The sequence below is a fragment of the Pollicipes pollicipes genome, unplaced genomic scaffold (assembly GCF_011947565.3).
Source record: "Pollicipes pollicipes isolate AB1234 unplaced genomic scaffold, Ppol_2.1 Scaffold_7231;HRSCAF=8579_pilon_pilon_pilon, whole genome shotgun sequence".
Taxonomy (NCBI): Eukaryota; Metazoa; Arthropoda; class Thecostraca; order Pollicipedomorpha; family Pollicipedidae; genus Pollicipes; species Pollicipes pollicipes.
This window is the reverse complement of record NW_023597034.1, coordinates 26,850,602-26,862,967: the sequence shown is the minus strand read 5'-3', so window position 1 is coordinate 26,862,967 and position 12,366 is coordinate 26,850,602. Positions and strand designations below refer to the sequence as shown.

At 49.3% G+C, this 12,366-nt stretch overlaps 1 protein-coding gene across 1 annotated transcript; it reads right to left on the bottom strand.

Moving 5' to 3' along the window:
• Nucleotides 1-2,224: 2,224 nt before the first annotated feature.
• On the bottom strand, nucleotides 2,225-9,769 carry LOC119109580 (tax1-binding protein 3 homolog). Its single transcript, XM_037233260.1, has 4 exons — nucleotides 9,654-9,769; nucleotides 6,021-6,152; nucleotides 5,192-5,269; nucleotides 2,225-4,047 (listed from the first exon to the last, which is right to left on the bottom strand). Exons 1-4 carry the CDS (start codon nucleotides 9,696-9,698, stop codon nucleotides 3,937-3,939), a joined length of 366 nt encoding a protein of 121 aa, XP_037089155.1. The 5' UTR covers nucleotides 9,699-9,769; the 3' UTR covers nucleotides 2,225-3,936.
• Between the last annotated feature and the right edge of the window lie 2,597 nt (nucleotides 9,770-12,366).

The window sequence follows — 12,366 nt, the reverse complement described above, 5'->3', positions numbered from 1 at the left end:
TGTCCGAAATTGATTCTGAGGCCCGGACCCTCAGAGCCGAGTCGGACTCTCCGAGTTCACCACCTTCAACATCGCGTGAGCCCGGGACCGAGTGTCGAGTCCCGAGATCGCGGCAGGAGTCCTGAGTCCATCAGGCGTGTACGCGTCAGCCAATGTCCAAGGTCCTTGACTCCTTCAACTTATTTCATCACAAGTGAAGATTGCCGGGGTGCACCGGCCGTGCCAGGTGCGTGTTGTGACGGACTGTCGTGCGTCGCAGGACGACTGGCGCTGCAGGGAGCCGGTCACCAAGCGCCGCCTGGTGGTGGGACGCTGGCACTGCCAGACGCGCTGGAAGGTGAGCTTGGCGGGAGGCGGCCGCCCTATTAAACCCCCGATTTAGCGGCGGACCACCGCCCGAGCCGGCTGGCACGGGCGAGCTCAGCGGGTGTTCTGCCCTGTGTTACGCCCACGTGCCGGCGCAGGTCGTTAGCGCCTCACCCGCGGCCGTCAGCGCTCCATCATAGCGGCTGACGACAGGTGCGGCCGGCAGACCGCGAGCCGGCCGGCCGGCCGCCGAGCACGCCACGCCACTGCTGGTGCGGGCTGGAAATCAGCCAATTTAGAAACATCACGATGATAGATAATCATACACCATGGATATATATATATATTATATATTTATAATATATATATATATTATATATATACTACTACAGCATGGCATACCCACGCCAGATGTATTGCAGGCAATACATCCCGATCAGCCACAATTCGTTGGTAATCTGAACATGCCTCAGTTCCAGAATTTCTGAACTTCACCGCCCCGACCAGCCGGTACAGTGAACGCCGACCAGCCAACCAAGCGGACGCTCACACCACCACTGTGAGGGAGGCACCACGTCCAAGCGGCCCATGGCACGCGACCACGCACAGGGAACCCAGAAGCCAGCGGATCGGAGCGACATGGGAGCGATGGGCGCGCATCTTGGTGCGCCCACGGCTGTCTGCTAGCTCATTGGTTTCGCTAGGCGCCACCGGCCGTCGGTTTCGGTCGTCAGCGGCGTGCTCTCGTACTGTGTAAAAATGCTTGATGGGGCGCCGCGACAGCTAGCTGCGGGGCGTCAGGGCCGCAGGGGTACATTGTGATGCTTGAGGGAGACTCTTGGAACAGTCATGCGATATGTTACATCCATAAGTTGTACAAATGTGCTGAACCGATGTGTCGCGACGCCTGCGACACATTCACGGGACTTCCGTCGTATTTGGAGTCACCGCCCCCGATCGGTGGCGTCCAGTGAGTGATGAGAGTCGGGAGCGACGCAAGCTCCTACATACATATGCTTTTTACTAGATTTGTAGCGTAGGCACGGCAATGTGGACCCTTCAGTGTGCTGGCATGACGTCACGTCTCGTGCCGCCACCGCGCCGCCAGCTGGCCTGGCGTATCCGCTGTTGCGAAGACAGCGCCATCTGCACTGCTCCGGCGTCGCGCCGGCGGAGCCGGTCGCGCAGGCGGCGCCCCTGCTCTGTTGTAGTGCTCCGGTCCGGCATTCGGCGGCGGGGCTTCGACGCTGGGAGCGACGTGACGCGCGGCCGGACAGCCATGTCGTCTTTCATGTGACAATGACACAGCATTTAGAACAGACATTCGGAGTGTGTGGCGCTGTAAAGCTGTACAAAATGGCGGCGATCCGCTGACGTTGGTGGGACCAGAACACTGCCGCTGTCTTTCATCGTGCCGCATTAGTTCAGCGACGGGCTTCCTCGCCCGGCGCATAGCACGTTGTTTTTCAGACCACTTGTACATACATCTGAGACCGTGCATGATTGAAATGTATTGCGCTGTGGCTGGGACAGGACAACGAAAGCGTTACGGAGCAGGCCAGAGAAGCTCGAGATCCCAACGCGAGTCACTTGCCGCTCAAAACCTGTCAAGAAGCTCGGTCATGCGTAATACAGCCTCGGGCGCGCAACGCGGCCCCAAAAGTCCTACACAGTGATCACTGAACAGAGGCGGACTAGTTCCCATCGGACGAGTGAACAAGGCATGGTATTGACAGCACACGATATAAACATCGCGATGAACTGGGACTGGACACCGACCCAAGCGCTCTGTGACGCATGCACAAGGGAACAGCGTCGACGTGGTAACATCACATATAAAACATACGAAAATAACTTGGCACATAGTTGCTGTAACAGACGGTGATTACGGAATCGTGTGGTGTCGGAACGCATGGGACCTGTGTGAGAGGCCAGTGGAAGGGCCGCCATCCAAAGCTCTGCACAAATTAACTCTAACCCCGGTGAAAAGCTGCGTGGAAAGAAACGAGGCAGACCGCCATTAAGCCCTCCTGCTTTCCCCAATTTCTCCGAGGATCACGGTCACAGAGTCGTGGCGGGAGCCTCACCAAGCTTAGAAGTTGTAAGTACGCAGCTGACACTATCAATTTCAGGGGGTGTGGGCCGCAACGAACCTCCTGAGCCATATTCTCCCCACAAGGGGAACAAATTAATTTCGTATAAACAGCTTTCCGACCCCGAACAAATGATCACCGACAAAGCTTTTACAAATTTTGTACTTGTCTTCATCGGCTCGAGGCAAGAAATGCTTCGGTTAAAAGTGCTGCCATACCTGGGAGTAGCGCATGCTACTACTTGTAAGCCAACGGTTATGTCTAATGTTTGCAGGAAGATTTCGACGGTCAGTGCGGACGTCTGATAAAAGCATATCACCCTTGAATCGAGGGACAACGATAACCAAGTGGGCGTGGGGGCGCATCAGCCGTTCGGATGGTATAACGCGTACGACTCAGGTTTCACATGACTCAACGATAGGCTACTAGATGCACCGATGGCGTCAGGATAGGAGACAGCAGATATAAGATAACGAAATGAAGGCAGGCCCCTGCCTTCGCAGTTAACTACATCACTTTTCCCCAGGCCCAATCTGTTGACTCGCCACCACGTGCCTTTGACGTTACAAACGTGCAAAGGTACTTTTGTAGAAACGCGGACAAAACGTAGCTTTTGCACTGCCACTATTCAACACCCATATAAAAAGTCACACAGCCATGCACCGGGCATGGCGCGATTCCGGTCAAGACTGGGCCGGCGCACGTCCTCGACCGGCAGCGCGTGGCGTACATCGAATGTCTTGAGCTGTTAGATGACAACTGCAGTTTTCACTGGCTGCGGTCCTTTCACAAATTTAACAATTCCAACCCATGAGCCAGCTGTTGATGACAAATGAGCGCCACAGCTGTCATACTCGCGCCCAGCTCAGCTCAACACAAGCGTGATTATCCATGCAAGGTCAGCTGGTCAGGAGCACCGACCAGCGCGGGCCAAGCTATCGACGTCAACACAGGACACCCGACAAGTGCAGGAAATCCGCCAGAGGCCGCGCCAGCCTTTTGAAGGCCGGTTAAAACTACGCCCAACACGACTAAACCGCAGCCGGGCTGGGCCCGATCTCACCCTGCCCGCCCTGAATGTGCTCCAGCGACGACAGAGCCGCGCGATGCGCCGCTCCCCAGCCGGATGTCGACGGGAGAGCCGGGGCGGCCTTCAGCTCTGTGCACTGCAGAGCCCCAGCATGAAAACACACCAGCCAGCGGGCCACCGGGCTCTGAGCGAGCCATCAGCGCGCCGGCCAGGGGGGAAGCACCCGCGTGCGCGGCGGGCGAGGCGGCAGCAAGGGCGGTCAGCGGCGTGGCAAACGGCGGGAAATCACTCTCAGCCGGCGGCACGTGCGCGGCAGCCGTAGATCAATTCAAAATAGCCATATATAGGACGCATGGTCTGGACATGCATGATCACAGTAATCTTCACCCTTCTCATCGACGACCGTTTCAAGAGAGCTCTTCGCCTTGCAGATGGAAGAAAGGGACAGCAGGCCGCAGCACTGGAGCCGGCCGGGCCGCGCCGTCCGTCCCGTCCGCGCCCCTCGCTCTACGAGTGGGTGACGCCGTACCGCGCCACGAGCAGGTTCAGGCTCTTGCCCTTCTTGATGTAATTGATGGCCTGTTTGTGCGTGACCATGGTGAAGTCATAGCCCTGACACTGCAACGGACGGTCATCGCCGCATCAACAGTCGGCTTCAGCGGTCTGGGATGTGTCGGTTTTGAATGCCCCGTCAGAATGCTCTCACGGAAAGCATGTCATATTTGGAGGCTACCACAATAATAGCGTGCAACAAATGAGCGGGACTGGGCATCACTTTTCATGACGCTAGAGACGTGCGCCCGGGACACCCAGGGTGTACACAAAGCAATTCATCTCGACAAAATGTAAAGCACGGCAAGCCTGGTCAAAGCTGTTCATATGCCTATGTAAATACTTGTGTGATGGGTGCTGGACCAATCTGTCGGATCTGTCGGATCGGAAATCTGTCTAGACCAATCTGTGTCAAAATCTGACCAACCGAATTAACCGCACTACGAACTCGCCGCATGTGTGTCGGCGAGACTTTGAACCAGCTGACAGCCGACGCGGTTCACCTTAAGCGCGGAAGCACAAATCGACAGGCCTCCACTAGATTTTAATGTTATCGACGACGTGCTCTTGACGAAATCGAAGGCAGTCTCTTCCAGTACGGTCAATGACGAAAGTAGTCTAGCAAAGAGTTAACTGAACAAATACTTTGGGAACAGATGCACAACAGTCACAATCAATTTTGTTGGGGGAAATGAGTTGGTGAAATTGGGCCTGAAGTGTGACAACGCCGATAAAACTATCGTTTCAAACACACAACATTACTCAAGTACGACAAACGTCAAAGTATCCATTTCGAATCCGGTTACGCGTCTCATCTGGTTACATACATGCACAGCTAGACTTCAACCCGGTGATAAACTCCCATTATGTGTAGTGAAAAAGGCGGGTATGCGATGAAGTCAGCATGAAAGAACAATCGGACGGTCGGAAGCGTTGGTAACAGGTGGCTTCAGGTGGTATACATTGGTAACGATAAATATCGAGTGCAATTGCCGAAATTAACTAACACGTTTGCTCCCACAGAACGTTAGCTTCTTCGTAGACGCGAATTTATGCGTGCGCATGGTTTCGCGTGTTTGCCCCTGACTATGCATAGCACGCCATGTCTAAAAGTACAAAATACACACTTAATAAGAATCACCATGCCCCTTTCGGAAATGTTATGCAACAGCTAAGAGCGTCGTGTCACAGTTGTGACGACCCACGATACCTGTAGAATTTTGTCATCCACTTTGAGACCGGCTTTTTCTGCTGGGCTCCCTGGGTGTACCTCTGTGACGTAAATGCCCTGGAAAGACGGCTATAGATCAAATCACTATTCTTGCGTAGTCGGCGGTCAACAAATCGCAACCCACAGCATCACGGGCCGGGAGATAATCATAACGATTGAGGCTTAACGCCCCACCGGCTGCCAGGGTCATTTCGAAAGGGGTAGCTTTATCAGAAATTCCGTGGGAAGCGACAATGGCGAGGCGGCCGGGGAGAGCCCAAGACGGACAGTTCCGGAGCCGAGCGCCCTGACCACTACACCACCACCGTCCCAGCAGCACGGAGAGAGGGCAGAGAAAACCGCTGTCGGGACACATAGCTGAAATCACACACCGATCATTCAAACACTGCAAGCGCGTCGTTTTCGAGCCAGTATAGGATGTAGCATTGCAGAAAGCGTAAAATTATTACTATCATCTAGGCTGGTACTTCCAGCATATGTATTTACTAACTAACAGACTCGGAACTACTTAAAACACGCAGGAAGTTACACCAGTGTCATACCTTGCTGGACCAATGCGGCAATAATATATTAAGGTACTGAGTATATCAAATTATTTTCGGCCTTACGATTCGATACGAGAAATGCATATATTGGCTTTACAGAATTATACGCTCTATCTACATAGACCATATATTTACGGACACAAAACCGTCTCCCCTTACAAACAGATAGTAAGGTATTACCAACATGAATGTAACAAACACACCCAACAATGACGAAGGAATAAGACGCACACAACTATCACCGAGTTACACGTATTACGTACGTTATCTGTGTAGCCCTGAGGAGACTTCGTGAAGTCTAGGTCGATTCCACCACCGATTTTGAAGCCGCACTTGTAGACTTCCTGACCGTCCGCATCCACATGAACAAACTCCTTATGCAGCATGATGGGGATCTGAAGCAGGATGTCAAACATAAGACACAGCAGCTTAATCAGACCTAGTTTCAACAAAGCACAACAATGTTTTAAACACCCACATTCCATGTTTCCTTGGTGTGTTCCGAGTGCGGCATTGGGGCTTTACGACGCACTCAGCTGCTGGGGCTTTATGGCGTCGCCTGCCTTTCACCCTGCCAGGAAGGGCGGGAACGGCGGGGAATCGAAACCCGTACCCCTGGTTTCCCAGACGCGCAGTAGGTTAACGCAGACGCGTTAACGCGTAAACGCAGACGCGTTAACCACTGTCTTTGGTGTGTTCGATCGCCATTATGAATTCGCCTCGGCAGTGCAGAATGGAAAACAGTCAGTGGTGTAAATTTTGATGAAGATGGGACAAGGAAAATTTTGGGAAGTTGTAGCTTCAGGGTGCCTCCTTGTTCTCCACAGCCAGATTCTATACGACGAGGTTTTGAGTTCTGGCTTGGCCACTTGCACAATTTTATCTTCTTCCCGACAAATAACGAGCCGCCGTTAATGCAGCCTCGAGCAATCCCAAGCTGTTCGGCATCCTCTTCAGGGCTTGCATGCTGACCAGACTCCCTTTGCCCCAGGTTTTCCCTTTGGTGTCATGGGGCTTGTATAATGCAGTGTCGCCATAGCTTCAGTGCCATGAATGGTAAGGAAAGTAAACCGTCCAAATAAATACATTTAAAAGTACCACGAACCCTGTACTGTTGCAGGAAACGATTTTGACTACACTGAGACATCTGACAGCCAAGTGATGATTCCACCAATCCCCCGAATTCACACGCGGTCTTAGCGGCTCAATAAGTAATACAGCAGAGCTCTTGTATTCAGTGAACTTAAGTGCACCAAGGAAGCAGGATTTTAAGGCAGCTTTCAAACTCATCGGGGTATTCTTCCCAACTTCTACGCACCTCATATGAAGGGCCTTCAGTTTGCTGAGGGCGGGACCTACCTTGCTGAAAATAAAGCATCCCTGCGTCCTGCCATTGAACCTCATACAGTTTAATAAACCAAGCCAAGCTGTTCAGGGTGGGTTCAACTGGTCATCGTCGATATTTGTACCTAACGTTTCAAGATTACACTGCATATCAATTGACATTTGTAAGACATGAAATACCATAAACGATTGCCCAGCAAGGGCATTTTAAGGATATCTCATCAGCCTATCATCAGAATCTGATAATTCTGACAATGATGGCAGACATTAGAAGTGTAACGCTGATGACACAATACTGAGCCATCAGGGCCATTCCGATGGATCAAGGCCAGCACTCGCTCTCTCACAGTGGAGCTATTGCGTACGGATCGTTGATCAGCCGGTATAGGGACTTAGTTTTGATCTGAAATCGGCATATTAGAAATCATGTGGTGCTACAGTTCACAACCTTGTCCTTCTTACGACCAAACACCCTCTACTTTCTAAGCCACACACCGGCGAAGATGTGCGGACTATTTCGCGCACAATTTTTCCGGGTTACCCAGGCATCCATGATGCCAGAATAGCACCACTCAAATCCTGTCATGCCAATGACAATGCGGCAATAAAGGCCAACGAATAAAACTGTGATTTGTTCATACCCAGGGTTTGTAAGTATGATTTCCAGATATAATGGGCATCAACTGCCTCTCAATCATTGCTGTGCAAGGAAGGATGACACAATCAGACAATGACATACTGACAAGCACAGTTACTAAAAAGAGAAATTGTGCTGTCTAGAGGAGTCTTTTCCACTTAAAAGGATACCAATAGCTATAAGCGAGTTTATTTCACCATAGCTCATACTACCCTCAATATCTTTAAATGTGGAACATTCCCCTTTTTTAGGTCCCAATATGATAGAAATATGATGTAGCTATATGATATTGCACTACACACTGCATGGAACGATATTTAGTCAAGTAACAGGGGCGGCATTCCAAAATTCCTCCAGTAGGGTGTGCAGGATGTTAATATAGATTCATGCTACCATAATCTTGGCTCTCTGGTAGCCCTGCATACCATTTGTTGGCCCTAATGCATTGCCATTTGACCCTAGGACCCAGATATCTGACCTGCCCAGACCATTTGTCAAGCCTGATGCACTTAGACACTGGGTTAATGGCCCCCAGTTTGATAATGATAGCCTGATTTTGAGCATGATGAGGGGCAACAGGTAGTGAGCCCAAGCTAGGGTGTAATAGCAAGAAAAATATTGACATCCATGCCACCCAAGTGGCTGAATATTGGAACAACGTCAACGGCATTGTGTGGGCAATGAAAAGTATAATAATACATGGGAGTAGGAGTAGGAGTTTGCCATCACTATCATAACAATTACATCTTGTAACTAACATTGTGATCAATAGGGAATGTACCCCTGTTTCATGATCAATTATAGTGTTTTTTGTCTTCATGGAAGTCATTTATGCACAATAGGTTTGTTTAGAGTTGAGTACAAATGCCCACCTTAACTGTTCACGCCAGTTAAAGCAGCCTTGAAGTACCCATTGAAGACATCACATAACATGGAAAATTGGGTAACCATTAAGTAGAAACTTTGCTGGCATGCAGATCATTCATTTGAAATCCAGAATCCCAAGCAGTTGCTGTTGCAACACCATGACCCCAGTAGATTAATTCCCTCTTTTCATTTGAACCAGCCACAAATAAATGAGTACAGTGGTCTTTTGGAAAGCTGAAGATTGATATAAAACATTGCTAACATTCAGTTTTTCCTGATGAGGATAATAGCATAACCATGCCCAAGCAATATCCATTTATACTTGGTCCAGTTGACAACCATTCATACCAGACATTAATTCACCCATTGACAATATATGTGTGATTTAATAAACCATATCCTGTATTTTTTCAGATCTGACATCTCCAAAGCAGGAACACTTCAACAAAAGTTTCTCTCTGCACCAGATAAATAGAGCATATTGTTTCTGTGCTTACTGGGTTCCCCAGATGCACTTTGGATAAACTTTGGGTGCAAAATCAGAGCTCCATGTGTAAAGCACAGGGAACAATGTTAATCAGATGTTGTACATACATAAAATAACCATAGCCCATTTTCTTCTCTTTTGCACAAATCATACAGGATGCATCCATATTGGACTCCTTGAAAGCACAAATAAGCCTCAACACACACAATCCATGTGTCTAGTTGAATGGGTGTGACAGGTTGACCATGTTGGAGACCATGCCATGCCATTGGTTTTTGCACTACTTGCATGGGGTTTTGTCAAGGACAACAATGAGATAGACTAACTGCTGATTCCATTGTTATCAATTAGCCCCTTCCTTTGGTACATCAAGGACATACCTGCATATCTCCTTAACATCTATCTACTTCTGGGGCACGATGAAAATGATCCCATAATATAGACAGTCCTGAGCTTTGAGCCTGAAGCCATGTCTGACCATCTAGCATTGTTCAGCCGTTTCAATAATTGTCACTCCGGACTTCGATGTAACTGCACATGGAGCTAACCGATACAACTTACACTTAAACACTCAAACGCAGTTCCAGCTTCATGTTGAAATGCCATCGCCTTCTCAAGCAATGGAAACCGGCCCTCACAAACTCCCGCAAATCCGACGTGCTACAGTAACGCCCTGAACTATACATATGCTGGGCTGGTTATCAGGGCAATAGAATGTAAATCCAAATATGCTCGCTATTGAAACATCTGCGCTGTGTTCGCCGTAAATTAATGGTACCAAATTTTAGGGATAAGCTAGAGCTATTTCAACAAGTGGTAAAAATTTCCTACTTCCGCTGCCGTAAAGCTTAAAACAAGGAAAAAGATTAAAAAACAAATAACAGTAAATTCCTTGTTTACTTAAATATGTTCTCACATGCCTAAGTTGACAAAAGGACTACGCACAAATTCTCGGGCGGGCCTTTCGCCGAGGAGGCAGCCAAGGCTTACGACCGAAGCATGCTCCTGGCAATACGCAACGTCACGAAAAAAATGGCGGGGGCCCTGTCCGTGATCCCCCGGAGCCCTCGATCGTATGAGGCAACATGAGACTCCCAACACCTTAAGGGCGGTCAAGGGACGATGAGGCCACTAGCGACCACGGCTAGTCGAGAGACTCCGGCATCGCTATGAGCCCATTCACGCCCGAAACGAAACGATTCCGGCACTTAGATGGCCCGAAACGAAAAATGGCCTCTACATAAGAAAATGGCTGCAGCCTACGTTTTAAATTTGATATGTTTACACCATCCAATTGCCTCCTGCATAAGAATATCATTCACAACGTCCAGAGGTGTACGGGGCTCTAGGGAATGCCGCAGGACATGGCATGCCGTGTCTGTTCAATACTTAACACGTGCTTACCCCTCAGCTTTGACGGAGCACATAAACTAAAGGAGCGCGTTAGCTGTCGAAAGCAAATGAAAATAAGCGATCGATCAATCGCTCGCTAAATGGTCACACGTTCGTGAGCGCTCAAGGAACCGCTGTATTCTAAAAACCCCAGGTTGAGAAATGGACCTATAAAACCAAAGGCTCAAAAGGAAACAAGTAATTCTGAAGAGTTCGTGCACACCCTAGAACCTGCTAGGCCGCACAGCTGTATGGCTGAGTCTCAGCTAAGGTGCCTCGAGAAACTTATGGGCATGCGGACCCAAATGGCCCAGCGTCCCGATGACAAAACAACTAACCGGTTCCGTGAAGGTCACTTATTGAACCGAGATCGACAGAGTGAAGGTCACGTGGCCGTTTCAATGAAGACCACATGTCCACTAGACAATGATTGGAAGTTTGGGCGCAAGCAACAGTGGGCACAAGCAGGCATGGGTCCCCAAGATGAGTAAGGTGTGCCATGATGTCCGAAGGAGCCCGGAACGGTGGAAGGACCCCAATAAGTCGATTCGACACTCAGTTTTACGGTTTGGTAATTGAAAATGCTCTGGACGGGCTCAAAGCCTTCAACGGGTTCAAGAGGTCGGGGACATTTAACACGCCCCAACACCACGAAATGGCCAATGTATGTTGAAGAGGGTCTAAAATGCCCCTGACCTGAGACGATCAGGGATCAATAGGCGGTCAAGATTATCAAGCATAGGTGCAAATAAAGAGGAACCATATTAACTATGAACCACATAACAATTGAAAAGAGCTAACCTCTTACAAGAGTATTTGACCCATTTTTCATCTTTGGTTGCTTCAGATGTTTAAGACCTGTAAGTATGTCAAGGGTCCTTGACGCAGTCAAAACATCCAGAGGCAATTGGAGGACAACAAAAAGGTATTTCGAGATAATCGGGAATTCTGAGCCAGCCAAATGATCAAGCTCACGTTGATTAGTTGAATGTGTGATTCGTTGACTCACACGATTCGCTCACAAATATTACCCAAAATATCCAAAAAGGATCCCAAAACGTTTTGGAGCCCAGACAGGACGTAAGTCTACAGCGTCTTCCTTGCACCCCGTGGGTCTATTCATGGTGAATTGGGCGGTCATCATGAATAGACCCGCTGGAATACAAATACCACGACATGCAATTTTATCAAGACTGCGTGCATTTATGGAACTAAAGAACGCGATATTAATGCACCCACTGCCAACATCGCCCCATGATTTTCTGTCAGCTCTGTTATCCATAAACTTGTCATGGCTGACAGATCATATCCACTTTCAATCAGGAGATTTAGTCCCAAAGTTGGTGAAGTTGTGCAGTGCTAACCTTAAAGCTGATGTGCCCATCCCCACACCTGCCACAGCGCCTGCCCCACCCATACCAACTCACGCACGTGCTCCATCATCCTCTCAACACCCTCCCTAGGATGGAACCCCAATGTCGCTGTCGCTCGACTACTGGACGGATAGGGGACCGCTCCCATGGACCGCCGGTTCCAATTTTCAAGACGTATTTCTGTCGTATTTTTCTTGGTTTACCATACGCCAGGTGAGCCATGTGTCAGGCGATAAATCTGTCAGCTGCGACGCATCAAAGCTATAATGGATTTCCTTTTTCTCATTGGAAAATGCCTGCATAGGCAACTTTCATTGTTTATCAGGAATGCGGCTGCATCCCACAATTTCAGAATATGATTATTCCGCAGCTTGTATTTAATAGAAAAAGAGACACAAACCACATACGTAACTTCAAATTGGTTGCGAAGTTTCATTGGTCTTACGAGCGCGCTGGTTACTTGGTTCCTTTTGCGGCTATGCATTTCGGCCTATTGGATACCTGCTAAA